We start from the raw sequence: 22,995 nt of genomic DNA on the forward strand, positions 1-22,995 counted from the left end.
GGGACCAAAGGAATTTATTAATACAGTGCTCTACTGATGTGTGATGAAATAGACTCACGAATAGAAACACTCTTGTTTTAAATCATTTGTTAAATTATGAACTGGTCTCCAACAATCATGTTACATTGTATAAGTTAATCAGAACATCTCATTGAGTTTTAGTTCATTCAGCTGGCACCCAGTTATGTGATTGGAATGAGTTATGCTAAGAAACACTAAACAAGACTCAAGAAATTACATGTTATCTCTTGTGTAGGAATTAATCTTTCTGTATGAAGACATTTTCAATGTGTTTATAAGTATGTTGTACTTGTGTCTCAATTGGTGCATATCCAAGGCATTAAGATGAAAATCAGTCCACTGTATCAATGTATAAACCTTCAGGCAAGTGTCATTCTCATTAATTCATTTACATCTATTCTCTCCAAACCACTGTAAATTGCATGGTGGGCAATACTCCTGGTTCTACCAGTTATTAGGGCTTTTTCCTGTTCCACTGATGTATGGAGCACAGGAAGAATGATTGCCGTATTACCTCTTTGTGTGCTGTCTTTAATCTAACTTTGTCATTTCAGTACCTATGGGAGAGACATATAGAGAGCAGTTTATTCCTATATTTGGCACTTAATAGTTGGTTCTAGAAACTTTCTGAGTAGGCTTTCACGGAATAGTTTGCATCTGTCTTCAAGCATCTGCCAGTTTAGTTGTTTTAACACTCACCGACAGGTCAGTCACACTTGCGACCATTTGTGCTGTCCTTCTACATCTGCATCTACAACTACATACATACCCTGCAAGCTACTGAATGGTGCATGGCGGAGAGCGCCTTGTACCACTAATAGTCATTTCCTTTCCCGTTCCACTCACAAATGCAGTGTTAGAAAAGCAACAGTGTATATGTCACTTTACGAGCCCTAATTTGTCTTGTCATATCTTTATGGTCCTTATGTGAAACGTACATTGTCAGCAGTAGAATCATTCCGCACTCAGCGTCAAATGCCATTGTATAAATTTTCTCAGTAGTGCCTTGTGAAAAGAACGTTGTCTTCCTTCCGGGGATTCCCATTTGAGTTCACAAAGCATCTCCGTAATATTTGTTGTTGATTGAACCTAATGGTAAGAAATCAAGCAGCATGCCTGTGAATTACTTCAATGTCTTCCTTTAATCCAAGATATTGAAGATCCCACACACTTGAGCAGTACTCGAGAATGGGTCATATTAGTGTTCTATATGCAATCTCCTGTATGGATGATATAAACTTTCCTAAAATTCTCCCAATAAAGTGAAGTCGACCACTCACCTTCCTTACTACCATCTTTAAGTGGTCATTTATTTCATATTGCTTTGCAGTATTACATGTAGATACTCAATTGATGTGACCGTGTCAAGCTGCTCGCTACTAATAATGTATTCAAATGTTACAGAATTGTTATTCCTACTCATCCACATTATCTTGCATTTTTCTATATTTATAAAATTCTGATGTCCATCACATCAACTAGAAATCCTGTCAAATCATCACGTATCCTCCTACAGATACTCAGTGATGACACTTTCCTGTACACCACAGTGTCATCAGCAAACAACTGTAAACTGGTAGTCACCCTTACCTATATAGAGAATAACTGTAGTCCTGTAACACTTGATAATGCCCTTGTCTCTGACAGACAGGTGCCATTGAAAACGACATACTGGGTTCTATTACTAAAAATGTCTTCAAGCCACTTGCTTACCTGGGAACCTACTCCATATACTCATACCTTCATTAATAGTCTGTAGTGGGGTACCATGTCAAATACTTTCCGAAAACCTAGGAATGTAGAATCTGCCTGTTGCTCTCCGTCTGTGGTTTGCAGGATGTCGTGAGAAAAGGGCAAGCTGAGTTTTGCGTGAGTGATGCTTTCTAAATGTTTGCTGATTTGTGTACAGAAGCTTTTCCACCTCGAGGAAATTAATTATATTCAAACTCAGAATATGTTCAAGAATTATGCAGCAAACCAATGTTAAAGATATTGGCCTGTAATTATGTGGAGCCATTCTTTTACCCTTCTGACACATGGGAGTAACCCGCACTTTTTTGCAGTCACTTGGGAGTTTGTGCTAGGTAAGAGGTTTGTGATAAACGCAAGCTAAGTAGTGGTCCAATGCTGTGGAGCACTCTGTGTAAAACTGAATTGGGATTACATCTAGAGTTGGTGACTTGTTTGTTTTCAGTACTCTCAGTTGCTTCTCTACACCAGGGATGCCTGTTACTATGTCTTTCATATGGGAGTCCGTGCAGTGGTCAAACAATGATTTATTTGTACGATCCTTCTCAGTTAATGACTTCTTAAATGCGAAATTTAAAACATCAGCTTTCCGTTTGCTGTGTTCTATGGTCACACAAGACTGCGTCAACAAGTTACTGTGTAGAATCCTTTCTAGCAATCTTATGTAGGACCAGAATTTTCACAGGTTCTTAGCAAGACCTTTCGCTAAGGTATGATGGTGGAATTTGAGGTAAAAATCTCAGATCAAACTTCTTACAGCCCTTATTTGCTCATATTAATGTAGCTTCAATGTTGCCTTGTAGTCTTATTTGGTAAAAGTCCCACAGTTTTGATCGGTATTCTAGGATGAGTTCCACAGCTGTTTTGTATGCAATGTGCGTTGTAGACTGATTGCATTTCCATAGTATTCTATGTATGAACTGCAGTCGCCACCTGCATTACCTACAACAGCCTATGTGATCAATCCATTTTGTGTTCCTGTAGATTTATACACACAGGTATTGGCATTAGTTACCCAATTGCAAATGTGACTCACTGGTATTGTAATCATAGGATTCTACTTTTTTTTTCATCTTGGAAGTGTAGAATTTTACATTTCAGAGCAGTTAAAGCAAATTGCCGATCTTGTCACCACACTGAAAACTTATCAGTTCATGGTTTCCTGACAGAAAAGTATATCTGCTGCAATGAATTTTTTACTTTCCCTGGTCTACAAAAACATTTGTGTTCCTTTGGTTGTTTTTTTTCCCCCAGCTGAGACAACTGGTTGTGAAAGACTTTATGTTTGTGTCATCTTAATGAATGCTAATTTTTTTTACAATAAATCATCCCCATCTACTAACTAGGATAGAACAAAAATGATCAATAAACTGGATTACTCGTATGAAAACATGAGAGATTCTCAGACACTCTATGCTTACATGATTAGCATTACTCTGTGCTCATTGATTAGGAAGATTGTTAGAATCATTGCAAACTCACTGCCACCACCTTGATTCTTGAAACATAAACACCCCTTACAGAATCATGCTTGGAATTACACTATGGCATTCTTTATGTAATCACCATCTAGAAATCTGTTGTTTGTTTGATTCTGTTTTCTTTCCTGTAGTACCTAGAACTGACGGTACACGTTCACAACAGTTCTACCAATCAGTGGTGACTTGGGAGCCATGTCCATGCACTATATGTTTCCAACACAGCTTTTACATATTTTTAAGAAATACTGCCTTTTCTTAAGTACAATTTGTATCGGACAGCATGTGTTCCACCAGAAACATCAATGATGTGAAATTCCACTCACACATTTTCTCACAAGATACCTAAAATATGTGGGCCAAAGCAGTTACGTAAGTGCAATATTTATTCTCTTCCAAAAAGCAATTTAATCAGATCTTGAAAAGATTTCAAAGTGGTGGAAAGATTGGCAACTTGCTTTAAATGCTCATATATGGGGGGGGGGGGGGGGGGGGGGGGGAAAAAAAAAAAAAAAAAAAAAAAAAAAAAACGTGTTCTATGGAGACAATATCGGTGGACTACACTTGGGATCAGTCAACTCTTACAAATACCTGGGCTTACCAGTTTGCAGGAATATGATAAGGGACAATCGCATAAGCGGAGTTACAGGTAAAGTAGATTATTTCATTGGTAGAATACTAGAGAAATGGAATCAGTCTGCATAGCAGATTGCTACAAAACACTCATGGGACTCGTGTTGCTCAAGTGTGCGGGACGCGTACCAAATAGTACTAACATTCAATACTAAATGTTTACAAAGAAGAGAAGTACGAATGCCCACAAATTTGTTTGACCCACAGGAGAGCATCACAGACATGCTGAAAAAAGTTAATTGGCTAACACTTGAACGTAGACTCAAATTATCCTGTGAAAACCTGCTTAGTAACTTGCCAGAATCAACTTAAAGTGACAAAGCTAGGAATATGCAGTACTACAATACATTATCTGCAGATATCATGAAGATAAGGTTAGACTAATGTGAATGGAATAGGAAAATACCATGATAACTGGTACAATGTGAAGACACTTTGCCATGCACGTCATAATGGTTTATAGAGTATGGATGTAAATGTGGATATCACTGGCACCAACAAGAAAATGAAACAGATTTTTTTAAGGTTTGGAACCAAAAAATTTATTACTTCATAAATATTATTATACATTAGAAATTATCAATTCTCTTGGGCAGCTGTGTTACCAGGGAAAAAAGCCATTGCAATAATGGAAAGTACTATACCAAAAAAATTATGAGGCAGTACTGCTGGCCAGTGCTTACATTAAGGATCTAAAATGTATAGATCTGCTCGTAGACACATATAAAACAATCCCAGCTTTCGTAACTTGGGAGAAGGTGATAGGGCAGAGAAGGTTAAAAGCAAAGAACAGATCTTTCAGACCACTGGACGAGAGAGGGATCTACTTGTTATGAGAATGAGAATGAGGGGAGATGAAGGTGGACATGGCTATTGGCTGTACTAAAAATTTCGCCAACAATCCTGTCTCATAATTTTATAGTTTTCTCATGCGAGTTTCCTTTTCGATACAATTAATGTCCTTAAAAATAGTATACCCAATTTTTAACTTCCTCACATGTATTAACAACCAGTGCTTTACATTCTTCATTAATCAAATTGTTTATTCATATCATTCAACTTTTGGGCACATGGTTAACAAGTTGCACAAAAATGATACTAAGACCTTTCATTTATTGAAACATACGACGGCTATTCAGAAAGTAGGGAACGTTTCCGTCTGATGCCGCTAGACGCGCGCCGATCACATATATTTTGGTATGTGTGTGCTTGGCAGCTCAGTCGACATCCATCCATGACAGTGAGAACGTCTCTGTGCATCTGGTGTTTTCAGTATTCAAATTTGAAATGTGCGCTGCAGTCAAATATCCTGCCAGTTGTGAGGTGCGGTTTGTGATATGGTTTTTGTTGACAAAAAACCTAAAACCTACAGAAATTTATCGTGAACTGTGCGAATTGTACGGAAACAACATAATGAGTGACTGTTCCATCCGGAAACGGTGCATTGGGTTTAAAAGTGGCTGAACCAATGTTCGTGAAGAAGAGAAGAGTGGACGCCCAAGCATTGTGACTGACAATCTTTTCGCTAAAGTTGATGAAACGATTCATGAAAACCGTCACTTCACAATAATGGAGCTTTTTCTTTCTTTTCCACAAGTTTTGCGGGCTTTGTTGTTTGAAATTGTCACTCAAAAGCTAGGCTACCACAAATTTTGTGCACGATACAGAACACCATAAAGAACAGCGAATGGGGGCAACGTTGACATTTCTGGAGGCCTACCACAAACATGGTGATTCATTACTGGATCAAATCGTAACCGATGATGAGACTTGAGTGAAACAGGTCAATTGCGATACAAAATTATAGTCCGTGGAGTGGGGGCACACAAATTCCCTCCCAAAAACCAAGAAAATGTTTGCAAACCTTGTCAGCAAGGAAGTTGATGGCGACAGTGTTTTGGTATAGGCAAGGTATGCTTCTTATTGATGTTCTCGAATGTGGAGCAACCATAAATTCTTCCCGGTACTGTTAAACTTTGCACAGCCGTAGAAGAGCAGTTCAAAACAAACGCCGACGAAAGCTGCCGTTCTAAGTTTTGTTTTTGCATGACAATGCCTGACCTCGCTGCTGCCGTTGGATAAGCAGCTGCTAGCAACAAGTCGTATACTCTTAGCTCACTTATTTGTTACATAGTTTAATTCTTAATTTCTTTGTGGGTTTTTGGGTACTTGCATTGTTTAATTCATAAATTTCGGCCATATTATAGTATTTGAGAGTTGCAGCATCGCGTTTTAGTACCTGAATAGTGTAAAATCGCGTAGTCTCCTTCTGCCGCCGAACAGTGTGTTTGCAGTGCGCAAGTAGCAGCATTACTGCATTTACTAGGCAATCTTGTATTTTAATAACCGTTTAAATTTTGTGTCGAATTGTTTGTGTTCTCTGTAGATTAGTTCAGACATTCTTTGCACAACAGTATTTAGCATGGATAGGGACTGCGACTGCTGTGTTCGGATGCAGGCTGAGTTGGCATCCCTTTGCTCCCAGCTTCAGGCAGTGTTGGCTTCGGTCACACAGCTTGAAGCTGTTGCCAATGGGCATCACTGTGAGGGTGCGGATGGAGGTTTGTCGGGGACGGCCAGCTCGTCCCACGCATCCTCTGATCGGACTACAGCTCTGGCTGCCCGGGATAATGCCCACATTGAGGCTGACCCCTCACCTGTGGTAGAATGGGAGGTCATCTCGAGGTGTGGCAGGGGGCGAAAGACATTCCGGAGGGCTGAACGGAAGGCCTCTCCAGTTTGTCTGACGAACCGGTTTCAGGCTCTGTCTCCAGCTGATACTGATCTTCGGCCGGACATGGCTGCTTGTCCTGTTCCAGAGGTTGCCCCTCAGTCTGCAAGATCCGGGCAGTCGCAGAGGGTGGGCTTGCTGGTAGTTGGGAGCTCCAACATCAAGCGCGTAATGGGGACCGTTAGGGATATGGCAGCAAGAGAGGGGAAGAAAACCAGTGTGCACTCCATGTGCATACCGGGGGGAGTCATTCCAGATGTAGAAAGGGTCCTTCCGGATGCCATGAAGGGTACAGTGTGCACCCATCTGCAGGTGGTCGCTCATGTCTGCACCAATGATGTGTGTCGCTATGGATCAGAGGAAATCCTCTCTGGCTTCCGGCAGCTATCTGATTTGGTGAAGACTGCCAGTCTCGCTAGCGGGATGAAAGCGGAGCTCACCATGTGCAGCATCGTCGACAGGACTGACTGCGGACCTTTGGTACAGAGCCGAGTGGAGGGTCTGAATCAGAGGCTGAGACAGTTCTGCGACTGTGTGGGCTGCAGATTCCTCGACTTGTGCCATAGGGTGGTGGGGTTTCAGGTTCCGCTGGATAGGTCAGGAGTCCACTGTACACACCAGGCGGCTACACGGGTAGCAGGGGTTGTGCGGCATGGACTGGGCGGTTTTTTTAGGTTAGATGGCCTTGGGCAAGTACAGAAAGGGCAACAGCCTCAAAGGGTGCGGGGCAAAGTCAGGACATGTGGGGACCAAGCAGCAATCGGTATCGTAATTGTAAACTGTCGAAGCTGCGTTGGTAAATTACCGGAACTTCAAGCGTTGATAGAAAGCACCGAAGCTGAAATCGTTATAGGTACGGAAAGCTAGCTGAAGCCAGAGATAAATTCCGCCGAAATTTTTACAAAGGCACAGACGGTGTTTAGAAATGATAGATTGCATGCAACCGGTGGTGGCGTGTTTGTCGCTGTTAGTAGTAGTTTATCGTGTAGTGAAGTAGAAGTGGATAGTTCCTGTGAATTATTATGGGTGGAGGTTACACTCAACAACCGAGCTAGATTAATAATTGGCTCCTTTTACCGACCTCCCGACTCAGCAGCATTAGTGGCAGAACAACTGAGAGAAAATCTGGAATATATTTCACATAAATTTTCTCAGCATGTTATAGTCGTAGGTGGAGATTTCAATTTACCAGCTATGGACTGGGACACTCAGATGTTTAGGACAGGTGGTAGGAACAGAGCATCGAGTGACATTATACTGAGTGCACTACCCAAAAATTACCTCGAGCGATTAAACAGAGAACCGACTTGTGGTGATAACATCTTGGACCTACTGATAACAAACAGACCCGAACTTTTCGACTCTTTGAATGCAAAACAGGGAATCAGTGATCATAATGCTGTTGCAGCATCCCTGAATATGGAAGTAAATAGGAATATAAAAAAAGGGAGGAAGGTTTATCTGTTCAGCAAGAGTAATAGAAGACAGATTTCAGACTGCCTAACAGATCAAAATGAAAATTTCTGTTCCGACACTGACAATGTTGAGTGTTTATGGAAAAAGTTCAAGACAATCGTAAAATGCGTTTTAGACAGGTACGTTCGGAGGGACGGGAAAAACCCACCGTGGTTCAACAACAAAGTTAGGAAACTACTGCGAAAGCAAAGAGAGCTTCACTGCAAGTTTAAACGCAGCCAAAACCTTTCAGACAAACAGAAGCTAAACGATGTCAAAGTTAGCCCAAGGAGGGCTATGTGTGAACCGTTCAGTGAATTCGAAAGTAAAATTCTATGTACCCACTTGACAGAAAATCCTAGGAAGTTCATTCTGCTCTTATGTTAAATCAGTAAGTGGCTCGAAACATCATATCCAGACACTCTGGGATGATGATGCATTGAAACAGAGGATGACACGTGTAAAGCTGAAATACTAAATGCCTTTTTCCAAAGCTGTTTCACAGAGGAAGACCCCACTGCAGTTCCTTCTCTAAATCCTCGCACGAACAAAAAAATGGCTGACATCGAAATAAGTGTCCAAGAAATAGAAAAGCAACTGAAATCACTCAACAGAAGAAAGTCCGCTGGACCTGACAGGATACCAATTTGATTCTACACAGAGTACGCGAAAGACCTTGCCCCCCTTCTAACAGCCGTGTACCGCAAGTCTCTAGAGGAACGGAAGGTTCCAAATGATTGTAAAAGAGCACAGGTAAGTTCAGTTTTCAAGAAGGGTCGTCGAGCAGATGCGCAAAACTATAGACCTATATCTCTGACATAAATCTGTTGTAGAATTTTAGAACATGTTTTTTGCTCGCATATCATGTCATTTCTGGAAACCCAGGATGAACTCTGTAGGAATCAACATGTATTCCAGAAACAGCGATCTTGTGAGACCCAACTCACTTTATTTGTTCATGAGACCCAGAAAATATTAGATACAGGCTCCCAGGTAGATGCATTTTCCTTGACTTACAGAAGGCATTTGATACAGTTCCGCACTGTCGCTTGATAAACAAAGTGAGAGCCTACGGAATACCAGACCAGCTATGTGGCAGGATTGAAGAGTTTTTAGCAAACAGAACACAGCATGTTGTTATCAATGGGGAGACGTCTACAGACGTTAAAGTAACCTCTGGCGTGCCACAGGGGAGTGTTATGGGACCATTGCTTTTCACAATATATATAAATGACCTAGTAGATAGTGTCGGAAGTTCCATGCGGCTTTTCGCGGATGATGCTGTAGTATACAGAGAAGTTGCAGCATTAGAAAATTGCAGAGAAATGCAGGAAGATCTGCAGCGGATAGGTACTTGGTGCAGGGAGTGGCAACTGACACTTAACATAGGCAAACGTAATGTATTGTGAATGCATAGAAAGAAGGATCCTTTATTGTATGATTATATGATAGCAGTTACTTCTGTAAAATATCTGGGAGTATGCGCGCGGGACAATTGGAAGTGGAATGATCATATAAAATTAATTGTTGGTAAGGCAGGTGCCAGGTTGAGATTCATTGGGAGAGTCCTTAGAAAATTTAGTCCATCAACAAAGGAGGTGGCTTACCAAACACTCGTTCGACCTATACTTGAGTATTGCTCATCAGTGTGGGATCCGTACCAGGTCGGGTTGACAGAGGAGATAGAGAAGATGCAAAGAAGAGTGGCGCGTTTCTTCACAGGGTTATTTGGTAAGCGTGATAGCGTTACGGAGATGTTTAGCAAACTCAAGTGACAGACTCTGCAAGAGAGGCACTCTGCATCGCGATGTAGCTTGCTGTCCAGGTTTCGAGAGGGTGCGTTTCTGAATGAGGTATCGAATATATTGCTTCCACCTACTTATACCTCCCGGGGAGATCACGAATGTAAAATTAGAGAGATTCGAGCGCGCACGGAGGCTTTCCAGCAGTCGTTCTTCCCGCGAACTATACGCGAGTGGAACAGGAAAGTGCCCTCCGCCACACACCGTTGGGTGGCTTGCGGAGTGTAGATGTTGATGTAGATGTAGATATAGATGTAGATGTAGATTTAGATTAAACCTCACTAAAGAACTCCTTAATTCATTCAAATGGGAAATTTTCCCTCATCCACCCTACAGCCCCGATATTGCCCCAAGTGACTTCCACTTGTTTCCCAAGATGAAGAACTGCCTTGCAACGCAGCACTTTGATGACAATGCGGAACACCAGGCGGCTGAAGTCTCATGCGGCAGAATTTTACTATGAAGGTCTTTCAAAGCTTGTCCACTGCTATGATAAATCCCTCAATGTGTTTGGTGATTATGTGGAAAAGTAGTATGTCAGTCGCTCTTTCAGATGTATGTAATAAAATGTATTTCTTGTACTTAGTTTTTTTTAATGCCAAAACATTTCCTGCTTTCTGAATAGTTCTCATATTTCAGTGTGTATGTAAGGAAGTTCAGCTCCTTAGACTTAGAAAATGAAGAAGGAATGCATGTTGCACAATCAGTGCTTACGACATTTTATGGTTTCCCCCTGGAGCAAAAAACTTCAACAGCGAATGCAGAAATTTAGTGGAGGAAGTCAGCATTGTAGTAAGATTAAATGAATAGCTAAAGTTGTTGTTGTTGTTGTTGTGGTGGTGGTGGTGGTGGTGGTGGTGGTGGTGGTCTTCTGTCCTGAGACTGGTTTGATGCAGCTCTCCATGGTACTCTATCCTGTGCAAGCTGCTTCATTTCCTAGCACGTACTGCAGCCTACATCCTTCTGAATCTGCTTAGTGTATTCATCTCTTGGTCTCCCTCTACGATTTTTACCCCCCATGCTACCCCCCAATACTAAATTGGTGATCCCTCGATGCCTCAGAACATGTCGTACCAACCGATCCCTTCTTCTAGTCAAGTTGTGCCACGAACTCCTCTTCTCCCCAGTTCTATTCAATACCTCCTCATTAGTTATGTGATCTACCTATCTAATCTTCAGCATTCTTCTGTAGCACCACATTTCGAAAGCTTCTATTCTCTTCTTGTCCAAACTATTTATCGTCCATGTTTCACTTCCATACACGGCTACACTCCATACAAATACTTTCAGAAACCACTTCCTGACACTTAAATACTTTCAGAAACCACTTCCTGACACTTAATCTATACTCGATGTTAACAAATTTCTCTTCTTCAGAAACACTTTCCTTGCCATTGCCAGTCTACATTTTATATCCTCTCTACTTCGACCATCATCAGTATTTTGCTCCCCAAATAGCAAAACTTCTTTACTACTTTAAGTGTCTCATTCCCTAATCTAATTCCCTCAGCATCACCCGAGTTAACTCGACTACATTCCATTATCCTCGTTTTGCTTTTGTTGATGTTCATCTTATGTCCTCCTTTCACGACACTGTCCATTCCATTCAACTGCTCTTCCAAGTCCTTTGCTAACTCTGACAGAATTACAATGTCATCGGCAAACCTCAAAGTTTTTATTTCTTCTCCCATGGATTTTAATACCTACCTCAAATTTTTCTTTTGTTTCCTTTACTGCTTGCTCAATGTACAGAGTGAATAACACCAGCGATAGGCTACAACCCTGTCTCACTCCCTTCCCGACCACTTCTTCCCTTTCATGCCCCTCAACTCTTGTAACTGCCATCTGGTTTCTGTACAAATTGTAAATAGCCTTTCGCTCCCTGTATTTTACCCCTGCCACCTTCAGAATTTGAAAGAGAGTATTCCAGTCAACATTGTCAAAAGCTTTCTCTAAGTCTACAAATGCTAGAAATGTAGGTTTGCCTTTCCTTAATCTATCTTCTAAGATAAGTCGTAGGGTCAGTATTGCCTTATGTGTTCCAATATTTTTACAGAATCCAATACCAGTTTTTCCATTCGTCTGTAAAGAATTCGCGTTAGTATTTTGCAGCCGTGACTTGTTAAACTGATAGTTCAGTAATTTTCACATCTGTCAACACCTGCTTTCTTTGGGATTGGAATTATTATATTCTTCTTGAAGTCTGAGGGTATTTCGCCTGTCTCAAACATTTTACTCACCAGATGGTAGAGTTTTGTCAGGACTGGCTCTGCCAAGGCTGTTAGTAGTTCTAATGGAATCTTGTCTACTCCCAGGGCCTTCTTTCGACTTAGGTCTTTCAGTGCTCTGTCAAACTCTTCACGCAGTATCATATCTCCCATTTCATCTTCATCTACATCCTCTTCCATTTCCATAATATTGCCCTCAAGTACATCGCCCTTGTATAGACCCTCTATATACTACTTCCACCTTTCTGCTTTCCCTTCATTGCTTAGAACTGGGTTTCCATCTGAGCTCTTGATGTTCATACAAGTGGTTCTCTTATCTCCAAAGGTCTCTTTAATTTTCCTGTAGGCAGTATCTATCTTACCCCTAGTGAGATAGGCCTCTACATCCTTACATTTGTCCTCTAGCCATCCCTGCTTAGCCATTTTGCACTTCCTGTCGATCTCATTTTTGAGATGTTTGTATTCCTTTTTGCCTGCTTCATTTACTGCGTTTTTATATTTTCTCCTTTCATAAATTAAATTCAATATTTCTTCTGTTACCCAAGGATTTCTACTAGCCCTTGTCTGTTTACCTGCTCGATACTCTGCTGCCTTCACTACTTCATCCCTCAAAGCTACCCATTCTTCTTCTACCATATTTCTTTCCCCCATTCTTATCAATTGTTCCCTTATGCTCTCCCTGAAACGCTGTACAACCTCTGGTTTAGTCAGTTTATACAGGTCCCATCTCCTTAAATTCCCACATTTTTGCAGTTTCTTCAGTTTTAATCTACTGTTCATAACCAATAGATTGTGGTCAGAGTCCACATCTGCCCCTGGAAATGTCTTACAATTTAAAATCTGGTTCCTAAATGTCTGTCTGACCATTATATAATGTATCTGACACCTTCCAGTATCTCCAGGCTTCTTCCATGTATACAACCTTCTTTTCTGATTCTTGAACCAAGTCTTAGCTATGATTAAGTTATGCTCTTTGCAAAATTCTACCAGGTGGCTTCCTCTATGATTTCTTACCCCCAATCCATATTCACGTACTACGTTTCCTTCTCTTCCTTTTCCTACTATCGAATTCCAGTCACCCATGACTATTAAATTTTCGTCTCCCTTCACTATCTGAATAATTTCTTTTATCTCATCATGTATTTCTTCAATTTCTTCATCATCTGCAGAGCTAGTTGGCATATAAACTTGTATTACTGTAGTAAGCGTGGGCTCTGTGTCTATCTTGGCCACAATAAGGCATTCGCTATGCTGTTTGTAGTAGCTTACCCACACTCCTTTTTTTTTATTCATTATTAAACCTACTCCTGCATTACCCCTATTTGATTTTGTATTTATAACCCTGTATTCACCTGACCGAAAGTCTTGTTCCTCCTGCCACCGAACTTTGCTAATTTCCACTATATCTGACTTCTCCCATTTTTTCAGCCAGGATCAAACTCAACAATGTCTGGCTTTTTGTTTTTGTCATCGTTCTGCCCTAATCCAAAGATTTATTGTCACTACCAGAGCAGTAGCTCCAAAAACAAGTGGGTCCTCCATGTGCAAAATGCTGTATAAATACTTATCCCTGTGTAACCAAGTGTCATAATATAAAACTAAATGTTGAATTTGTAATTCAGAACAGTAGTAACGTACATGAGAGAATAACAGTTACTTAATAAATAATGGTAAACATTTTCTTATGAAATAGGAACCTTGAGTCACATAAATAATTCAAACCGATGATGTTCCAATATTTCACATGGTCCCCTTTGTGTTTCGTGTGTAGAACAAATGACTTTACAAGAGATCAGACAGTTCTGTTTGCATTTCGCGCGTTATCACTGTCTACTGCGCATGCGTGCCAGGTATATCTCACGTGGATGGTGTAATAGGTCTACGTGAACCGACCTTGTAGTTACAGATATGCATGCTTGGGGAGCTGTTGCATAGGTCTACGGTTTAAGCGCATCTTGTAATACGGGCTTAATATTGTGTTGCTCCGCTCTGTGCATTGGGATATGCCTGGTTTCTTTTGGGGATGCTGTCCTTAAAGTGGTCAAAATGTTACTGATCAAGCCAGACCCACTCTTCACTGTCAGCCATCCAGAGATCACACAGTGTGTGAGGAATGTTCCTGTGGTGACCAACTGCAAGTTTCAGCTGGTCCAAAACGTGCTCAGTTGGGTTTGTGACAGCAGCTACTACATGCCATTCGTATTCAGTACATATTTACATTGGAGTAATATGCACAATTTTTTGAAGATTTTAGTGAGGCAATCGATGAGTTGATGATTAGGGCATTGACAATACTGTCAACAGAAACAAAAGAAGAAGAAAATGAATTACACACTTCTCCCAATCCCCTTCTTTTATCTCATATCAGCATTTCATTTGCTTTAAGTTTATTTTAATTTTATTTTCATTGGGTTTCCTTCATACTCCTAGACAACACACTCATATTACTCAATTCATACCATCCAATAACAATTGCATGTTGACATTGGTGCTAGGAATTTACTCTCTCACACAAACTTAGCTGCTGGCATCTATATGTTAATAGTGTATATTAGTCAGCTTTTACTCATTTAGTGACTTCTGTTCCATAGTCTTCCTTAGTTTTGCATATCATGCACTCATCCTAATCTTTGTCCCACAAATATATTTTTTCAGTATAATTTTCATTTGGATTTTTTAGAACACATTGGCAGTCAGTCTTAGTCTTCATGTCTGGCGTGCAGGAAACGTCATGTTTGATTTCCTCTCCCAGTTTGAGATTTTTTTCTCTCTGTGTGTCTATAATGACCTTATCATAAAAGGGACATTAAACCCTAATCTTCCTTCCTTTCACCATCATTTGTAGTTAATCAACAACTTTTTATTAGTATTAATTGTACTAGTACTGATGTAACAACCTTTCCTTCACTTCAGCAACTGTACATGTATCATTTCTTGTTAACCATTGCTCTGTCTTCTCTCTCTCTTTTTTGTCATTTGTGGACCATATAGGGATCAGCTTCTTTTCTTTTGATCTTTTACTTTGTCCAGTATTCATCCATTCTTACACTTAGTGACCTTATTTTCTCCTCTTGATTTTTTTATTTGAAAGCAGCCATGCTGTCTGTTTCCCGTACTACCAATTTCTTCTTTCAAATGAATTGTACCTCACAGATACGTTGGTTTCCTTGCTCATATTCATCATTGTTCATTAACACCGTTGGTTTTTATTCCAGATACTTCTCTTAATTGTGCAATTATAAGCTGTTCCTCTAACATGTGTTATGGCCCCACAGCACTTTGCATTAAAGTTCCATTCAGTTGGGGCCCCTTTCCCAGGCCTTCCATTTTCTTCTTTCTTATTGCCTTCCTTATCATTTAGTTTTATTTATTTTATTGTCTTTTGTAGCCCAGACTGTCACTTGTCAGTTTTTCTGTAGCCTCAGTAATAAGCACACTTGTCAGGTGTTTATCGTTTACTGTGGGCTGCCTGTGCGTTGACTGGGTCATCTGTCATGTAGCTCCTCATTTAATCATTTTCATTCTACACTTCAGTCTGCATGTTTACTTCATAGACATTTGACATTTGAAAATGTCTCTGGAAGCATATAGTTTCATTTGATTGAAGGATCGATCCCCCATTTTGTTCAATGCTGAGGTGTTTTTCCAATACAGTTGGAGAGCCTCTACAATACTGTATGAGTTTACAGGGAATACAAAGTGGCCTGAGGTGTGAATGGGAAATTGGGTTGAGGAAAGGGGCATATTAGGGAAGTCTGTGCAGTTGTGTAAAGCCACTGTAACAGGTTGGCATAGTCATTAGCACATCTGCCTAGTTAGCGGGATACCCAGGTTTAAATCCCTGTCTTGATACAAATTTTCATTTGTTGCTTCAGTCTGTGTATATACGTTGTAGATACTTCAGACTTGAAAAAGTCTCAGAAACACTATAGTTTCATTTGATTAATAATGTAGCTCTTAAAGGGGAGGGGGGAAGAGCTTGCATTGACATAACTTGTGTCATCACTCAGATGGCACCTCGTTTAATGATTTGAGTCTTGCAGAGGAGAGATGAGTAAATAAGACCTGATTTCTCAGAGTGTGAAATACAGTTTTAAAGGTCATTCATTCCTTTTGAAGTAATGACTAATTTCTTGTGATCTTTTAAGCCATTTGGTAGAGTTGATGATCAAATTTTGAAGTTTGCAAACAAGCTGATGTTATCTTGCCCCAAGAAGGTGTTGACAGCTTCTATACACAGCTTCTCTGTCTCTCTTCTTGATGTATGTTGAGTTCAGATCTCAGTTGCTTGCTTTGTGGGCTGAGCCAAACGATGAAGTAGACAGGTCACACGGCATATTGTTTCCTAGTTCTGACCATGGTGTTCCACTAGGAGCTGTTTGTCAAGGTGTTCCCAGATCTAATGATGTACTTGAGACTCTGTCTCCATTGAGTAAAGTATAGACAGGTGTTTGTAACTCTGGCTTGCAAAGAACTTGTTTGTCTGGACTCAAGAGTTCTGTTATCTCATACTATAATACACTAGTACATTTTATTATTATCTATTTTATTTGTATTATAATAGACATTCAGAGATAAAATAAAATACTAAAGTGAATATTGATAATCTTTCACCTCAGCTGAATTTATTTCTGGATTCTAAATTAAATATTTTTGTTTACAGCAATGGAAAAATAATAGGTGTCACGGAGCCCAGGCGTGTTGCAGCTATTTCAATGTCAGTTCGTGTTGCTGAGGAAATGAATTTAACATCTAAAGAAGTTTCTTATCTCATAAGGTTTGAGGGGAACACTACCAAAGACACAAAAATAAAGTTCATGACTGACGGAGTTCTCCTGAAAGAAATACAAAGTGTATGTAATTTTTAGTGTGCAAGTCTCAAATATGAAATTATTCCAAAAATTGCTTGTTCATAATATTCAGTGTCCAGAAGATTTTCAAGCTTTAGCACAGCAACATCTTTTGTACAACATTGGGGACACCTTCTGAATTCCATCCGCATTAAACATTCTCAGCTAAGCAAAGTTCTTCATAATTTGACTTTTAATTGCCAAGCTATTTGTGTTCAATTCTTAAAAGAAAAATGCTCATAACGAGGTGACGTAAATTCTGGGAACAATAACATCCACTATCTAAAAAGGGCTTCAGGTGGACACCCCAAGAGTCTCAGATCAGAATCTGTAAAGCAATCTCTTCTGCTTCCAAGAAAGCCTTCTTGATGGTTACAGTAATAGAAAGGCCATTATAAAAGGTGTTTAGGGTGGAACAGACATATAAGAAATGTGACACTGAAACTTCCTGGCAGATTAAAACTGTGTGCCGGACTGAGACTTGAACTCAGGACCTTTGCCTTTTGTGGGCAGGAAGTAAATCTGTGAGGACGGGGCATGAGTTGTGCTTGGGTAGCTCAGATGGTAGAGCACTTGTCCGCGAAAGGCAAAGGTCCCGAGTTCGAGTCTCGGTCCAGCACACAGTTTTAATCTGCCAGGAAGTTTCATATCAGCGCACACTCCACTGCAGAGTGAAAATCTCATTCTGGAAACATCCCCAAGGCTGTGGCTAAGTCATGTCTCCGCAATATCCTTTCTTACAGGACTGCTAGTTCTGCAAGGTTCGCAGGAGAGCTTCTGTGAAATATGGAAAGTAGGAGACGAGGTACTGGCGGAAGTAAATCTGTGAAGACGGGGCATGAGTCGTGCTTGCGTAACTCAGATGGTAGAGCACTTGCCCGCGAAAGACAAAGGTCCCAGGAAGTTTCATATCAGCACACACTCCACTGCAGAGTGAAAATCTCATTCTGGAAATGTGATACTGTTAGTAAAAATACCAACCAACCAACACACTACACAAATTGAAAATGCTAAAGTCTTGTGAGAGTTCCAGTTTCATGAAATGCACAGCCATACCAAGTTTATTGTATTGTGCACAATCTGTTGTGCATTGATGTCATGGAACTAAGAGATCGATGGAAAGGGAAAGGCATCACTGATGTGAGGAGTATAAGAAAGAAGGTCAATAGCAGTATCAAGAAAATACTGTATTTATAATAGAGGGAAACATTCCACGTAGGAAAAATATTTCTAAAAACAAAGATGATGTGACTTACCAAATGAAAGTGCTGGCAGGTCGATAGACACACAAACAAACACAAACATACACACAAAATTCAAGCTTTCGCAACAAACTGTTGCCTCATCAGGAAAGAGGGAAGGAAAGGGAAAGACGAAAGGATGTGGGTTTTAAGGGAGAGGGTAAGGAGTCATTCCAATCCCGGGAGCGGAAAGACTTACCTTACGGGGAAAAAAGGACGGGTATACACTTGCACACACACACACATATCCATCCACACGCTCTCCTGACGTCAACTCTCTTGACTTTCATTTATGGGGGCATTTGAAAGCTCTTGTCTACGCAGCCCCGGTACCAAATGTAGAGACTCTTCGTGCTTGTATTGTGGACGACTGTGATACAATACGCCACTCTCCAGGGCTGCATCAGGGATTCCATGCGACGGAGGGTGGGTGCATGTCTCCTCGCTAACGGAGGACATTTTGAACGTTTCCTGTAACAAAGTGTTTGAAGTCACGCTGGTACGTTCTGTTGCTGTGTGTTTCCATTTGATGATTAATGTGATTTGAAGAGAAGTAATAAAATGATCTCTAACATGGAAAGTAAGCGTTTCCGGACACATGTCCACATAACATATTTTCTTTCTTTGTGTGTGAAGAATGTTTCCTGAAAGTTTGGCCTTACCTTTTTGTACCCTGTATAATTGATAGACTATTTCTGAATATCTTGTTGTACTATCCACCTTAAGCTGCGGCCTTATATCACAAATCAAATGCAGTAATTGTGAAAGGTGATGCAGTGGTAACACAAAAGACTAATATTCGAGAGGATTGTGATTCAGGTTCATATCTGGCCACCCAGATTGAAGTTTACTATGGTTTCTCTAAATCACTTAAAACAAGTCCTGTGCCAGTTGCTTTGAAAGGACAACACCAATATCGTTCCAGAACCTGAGCTTGCACTTTGTCCTTAATGATTTTGTAAGTGATGAAATCTTAAACCCTAATGTTCCTTTAAAGGAATTATGAAACATGGTTTTCGAAAATATCTCCACAAAACAAGATGTAAATATTTCAGAATTTCAGCCAATAACAGCTACCAACATGAATAATTTGTAAGTAGACACATTCATTGTAGTGAAGCAACTGTGGTCACGTAATAAAGGCAATTCTTCTGATTCAGGTTGTATACCAAATACATTTCTTTCGAAATACACTGATGAAATATCTCCATATTTAGCATGCACATACAGTCGCTTGCTCGACAAAAGATCCGTACCTAAAGACTGGAAAGTTGCGGAGGTCACACCAACAAACAAGAAAGGGAATAGAAGTAATCTGCTGAATTACAGATCCATATCTTTGACATCTGTTTCTAATAGGTTTTTGAAACGTGTACCATGTTCCAGCATTGTGAAGTACATTGAAGAAAACAATGTATTGACTCATTACCAGAATGGATTTGTAAAATATTGTCCTTGTGTAACACAACTGGCTCTTTATTCACACAAAGTGATATCAGTAGGAGACCTCATGTTGATTCCTATTTTCTAGATTTCTGGAAGGCTTTTGACACAGTTCCTCAAACAACTTCTAATAAAATTGTGTGTCTATGAAGTATCATCACAGTTGTGCAACATGATTTCCTGTCAGAATGATCATAGTTCATAGCAACTCAGGGGAAATCCTCAAGTGAAACACAAGAGCTGTCTGGTGTTCCTCAATGAACTACTATAGTCCCTCTACTGTTCATAATCGATATAAACAATTTAGGAGTCAGTTTGGGCAGCCCTTGTAGTTTTCTTTCAGATTATGCCTTCATTTACCATCTAGTAAAGCTGTCAGAAAATCACAACAAATTGCAAATGGTTTAGGCAAGGTATCCATATACTGCAAAAAGTACGGATTGACCCTAAACAATAAAAGCTGTAAGGTTGTCCATATGCTTACTAAAACCTCCACTCAGTTTCGTTTATGCATTCAGTCATCCAAATTTAAATGTTATCGATTCAACTAAATACATAGCAATTACACTTACAAAAAAACTTAAATTCATTTCGCAATTGCAAATATGGACAACTATCAACTGTATAATGGAACGATGACAATGAAAATTTTTGTTGGACCCGTACTTGGACCCAGATTTCCCACTCATCGCCGACAGTTGCCTTACCATTAGGCTACCTGAGCAAGACTCATAGCCGGACCCAAACTTCCATTTGTTGTCTACCACATGTCTAGAACCTGTAATCGTACACCCATTATGTATATTCCCGTACATGCAAGACATTTCACTTGAAAAGTCACTGGCCCAGTATCGGCGGATAAATACGATTTTGCAGTGCCTTTGTTATTCTGAAGTACAGTGCAACATTCATTTGGACATCCGCACAGGCGAGACATTTTACATGAAAGTATCTTGCCAGGATAAGTACTATTGTGCAGTGCTTGTCTTATTCCAAATTGTGATGCAAAGTTCCTTTGGACATGTATGTAAGCATCACCCACGCTAACTGCTTTATCGTAATTATTTGTTTGCAAAACGGTACAGGCAGTGGTGGAACAAGATAACAAATCATGGTGGCTTTTAAAGGTAAATTGTAGGAGTATAAATTGTTAGAGCAAGTCTATTGAGATTGCCAGGATGTTAGGTGTACTGAGAAAATCAGGGTAGCAGGGAATAACACAATACATGACTTGTACAAAAAAATCATTGTTAACTAAGATGTATTCTGGAATATTATGTGTCTCCACATTTTTTATAACATGCACAAAAATGTCTGAAAAGTTAAATTGTTTATTGTTAAGGTTTAACACATAGTGAATTTCTTTGTTATGTGTCTTATTATTTTAGGTAAGTCTGATTTTAAATTAAGCCCAAAATTGTAGACCTGCTTGTAAATATCCACTTAAAAGACAAAAGAAAAGAAAATTTTTAATGTGTTATTGTTTCCTTTGTTTTTTCTTGAGTGTCACTGTAGATAGTTAATATGGGTATTAAAAACCTATGTATAACCTATCTAATTTTTCCTGTCTGTTTAGGATTTCCTGCTAACAAAATACTCTGTAATCATTCTGGATGAAGCCCATGAACGCAGTGTGTACACTGATATACTGATTGGTCTTTTGTCTCGAATTGTGCCTTTGAGGAACAAAAGAGGCAATTCTCTGAAATTGATAATCATGTCAGCAACATTACGTCTCGAGGACTTCACAGAAAATTCTCGTCTATTTAAAGTTCCTCCTCCAGTTATAAAGGTGAGTTCCTCATTACAACTCTGAAAACCCATGGTACATGTTATAGGCTAGATGGCAGTCCATAGACACACTGACATAACTATGTTAACTTGAACATGTTAGAACTAATGGTAACTAGCCAAATTGTTTGTATTATTTTTCTAATTATTACAAATATGCCTTATTGAGATTAAGCCAGGGTGCTTGATAGCCCATTTCTTAGACTTATTCGGTTTTATAAAAAGAGCAAGAGCTAATTTACATGCTTTTACATTACTTGAATACCAGAGAAATACAGTTTTATTTCTGTGGAAGTTCTGAAATGTGGCTGTTGAGAAGAATGCTTAAGGTGAAGTGGACTGGCAGACTTAGTAATGAAGAAAATGTCAGAAGAAAGAAGATTATTGGACATGATCAGAAAGAGGAAAAAGTCTTGGCTGGGAAATATGCTGCGTGGGAATTAGTGTTATCACAGTTATGATGCTCTGTATAGCTAGAAAGACAAAAGACAGAAAAAGTAAAGTCTTTTCTGTACCTGAGAAGTTTAACCAGATGGAAATGGAAGCTGTACAGAACAAAGAGAGCTTTCAAAAAGTCGAAGGAGTTACTAACATCTAGAATAATTTCAGTGGAATGGAGAAAATAATTTTACTAAATGATATGTATGTATTGTAGTGGTATATAGCAGTGAATCACAGACAGTTAAAAAGAAAGAAGAAAGAGATTTAGAAAGTTCTGAAACATGGCCGTTGAGAAGAATACTTAAGGTGAAATGGACTGACAGACTTCGTAATGAAGAAAATAGTGGAAGAAATAAAATTATTGGATGTGGTCAGAAAGAGGAAAAAATCTTGAATGGGTCACATACTGCATAGAAATTGTCTGCAACGAAGAATTATAGAGGAAAAGTGGAAGCAGTGGGAGAAATAGGTAGGAAAAGAATTGGAATTAAGGATTACATTAGAAGAGGATGAAAATAAAGCGATGAAAGAAGATGCCCAGAATTGTACATGATTGAGAGCTCCAGTTGTGAAACCTAAAGAAGAAGAATAAGTGATGTTTGTATTGTCAACAAAGGAAAAGAAACCTATAGATCAGAAGATAAGCAAGAACAAAAATAAGTGCGCTGTTTGTAGGCAAAATCTATAAACTTAATGTGGGTTACAAAAGGACCTAATGTAATAGATACAACCCAAAAATCCTTGAAATTATAATAATATGGTGTTTGAAACTTTATGCTCCATTTAGGGTAAAGCATTAAATAAACAAAAAAATCTAAGTAGTAACTGTTAATCAGAAGAAGCAAATAGAAAATTCAGACTGCTACATGTATTGGGCATGAATTTATGCCTGAGAGATGAATGCCAACTCCATTGCTGTTTTGTGTTTTTTAACAATTTATTATGATTGTTAGACTTTTGTGTGGTGAAGTTTGCCAGTGACAATCATATTTATAGGAAAACTCTCTAATTATGACAAGTTGACACTACAGCAATTTTTCAGTGCCCTGCTCAGACCTTCTAGAAAATACAATGAAAATTAGTGGAAGAAAAAGAAAATTTGCTTAGTTCAGAAGGAAAATGCATATAGTAG

The 22,995-nt window shown here is 39.5% G+C and overlaps 1 protein-coding gene across 1 annotated transcript in view; it reads left to right on the plus strand.

Annotated features, from left to right (window-relative positions):
* Positions 1-22,995, plus strand: part of LOC124545017 (probable ATP-dependent RNA helicase kurz) — a 133,520-nt gene that overhangs the window by 27,103 nt on the left and 83,422 nt on the right. The window contains exons 5-6 of the mRNA XM_047123794.1: positions 16,761-16,950; positions 21,208-21,423. Coding sequence (XP_046979750.1) covers positions 16,761-16,950; positions 21,208-21,423 — 406 coding nt within the window. The remainder of the gene's footprint in view (positions 1-16,760; positions 16,951-21,207; positions 21,424-22,995) is intronic.

The sequence above is a fragment of the Schistocerca americana genome, chromosome 8 (assembly GCF_021461395.2).
Source record: "Schistocerca americana isolate TAMUIC-IGC-003095 chromosome 8, iqSchAmer2.1, whole genome shotgun sequence".
In the NCBI taxonomy this organism is placed as follows: domain Eukaryota; kingdom Metazoa; phylum Arthropoda; class Insecta; order Orthoptera; family Acrididae; genus Schistocerca; species Schistocerca americana.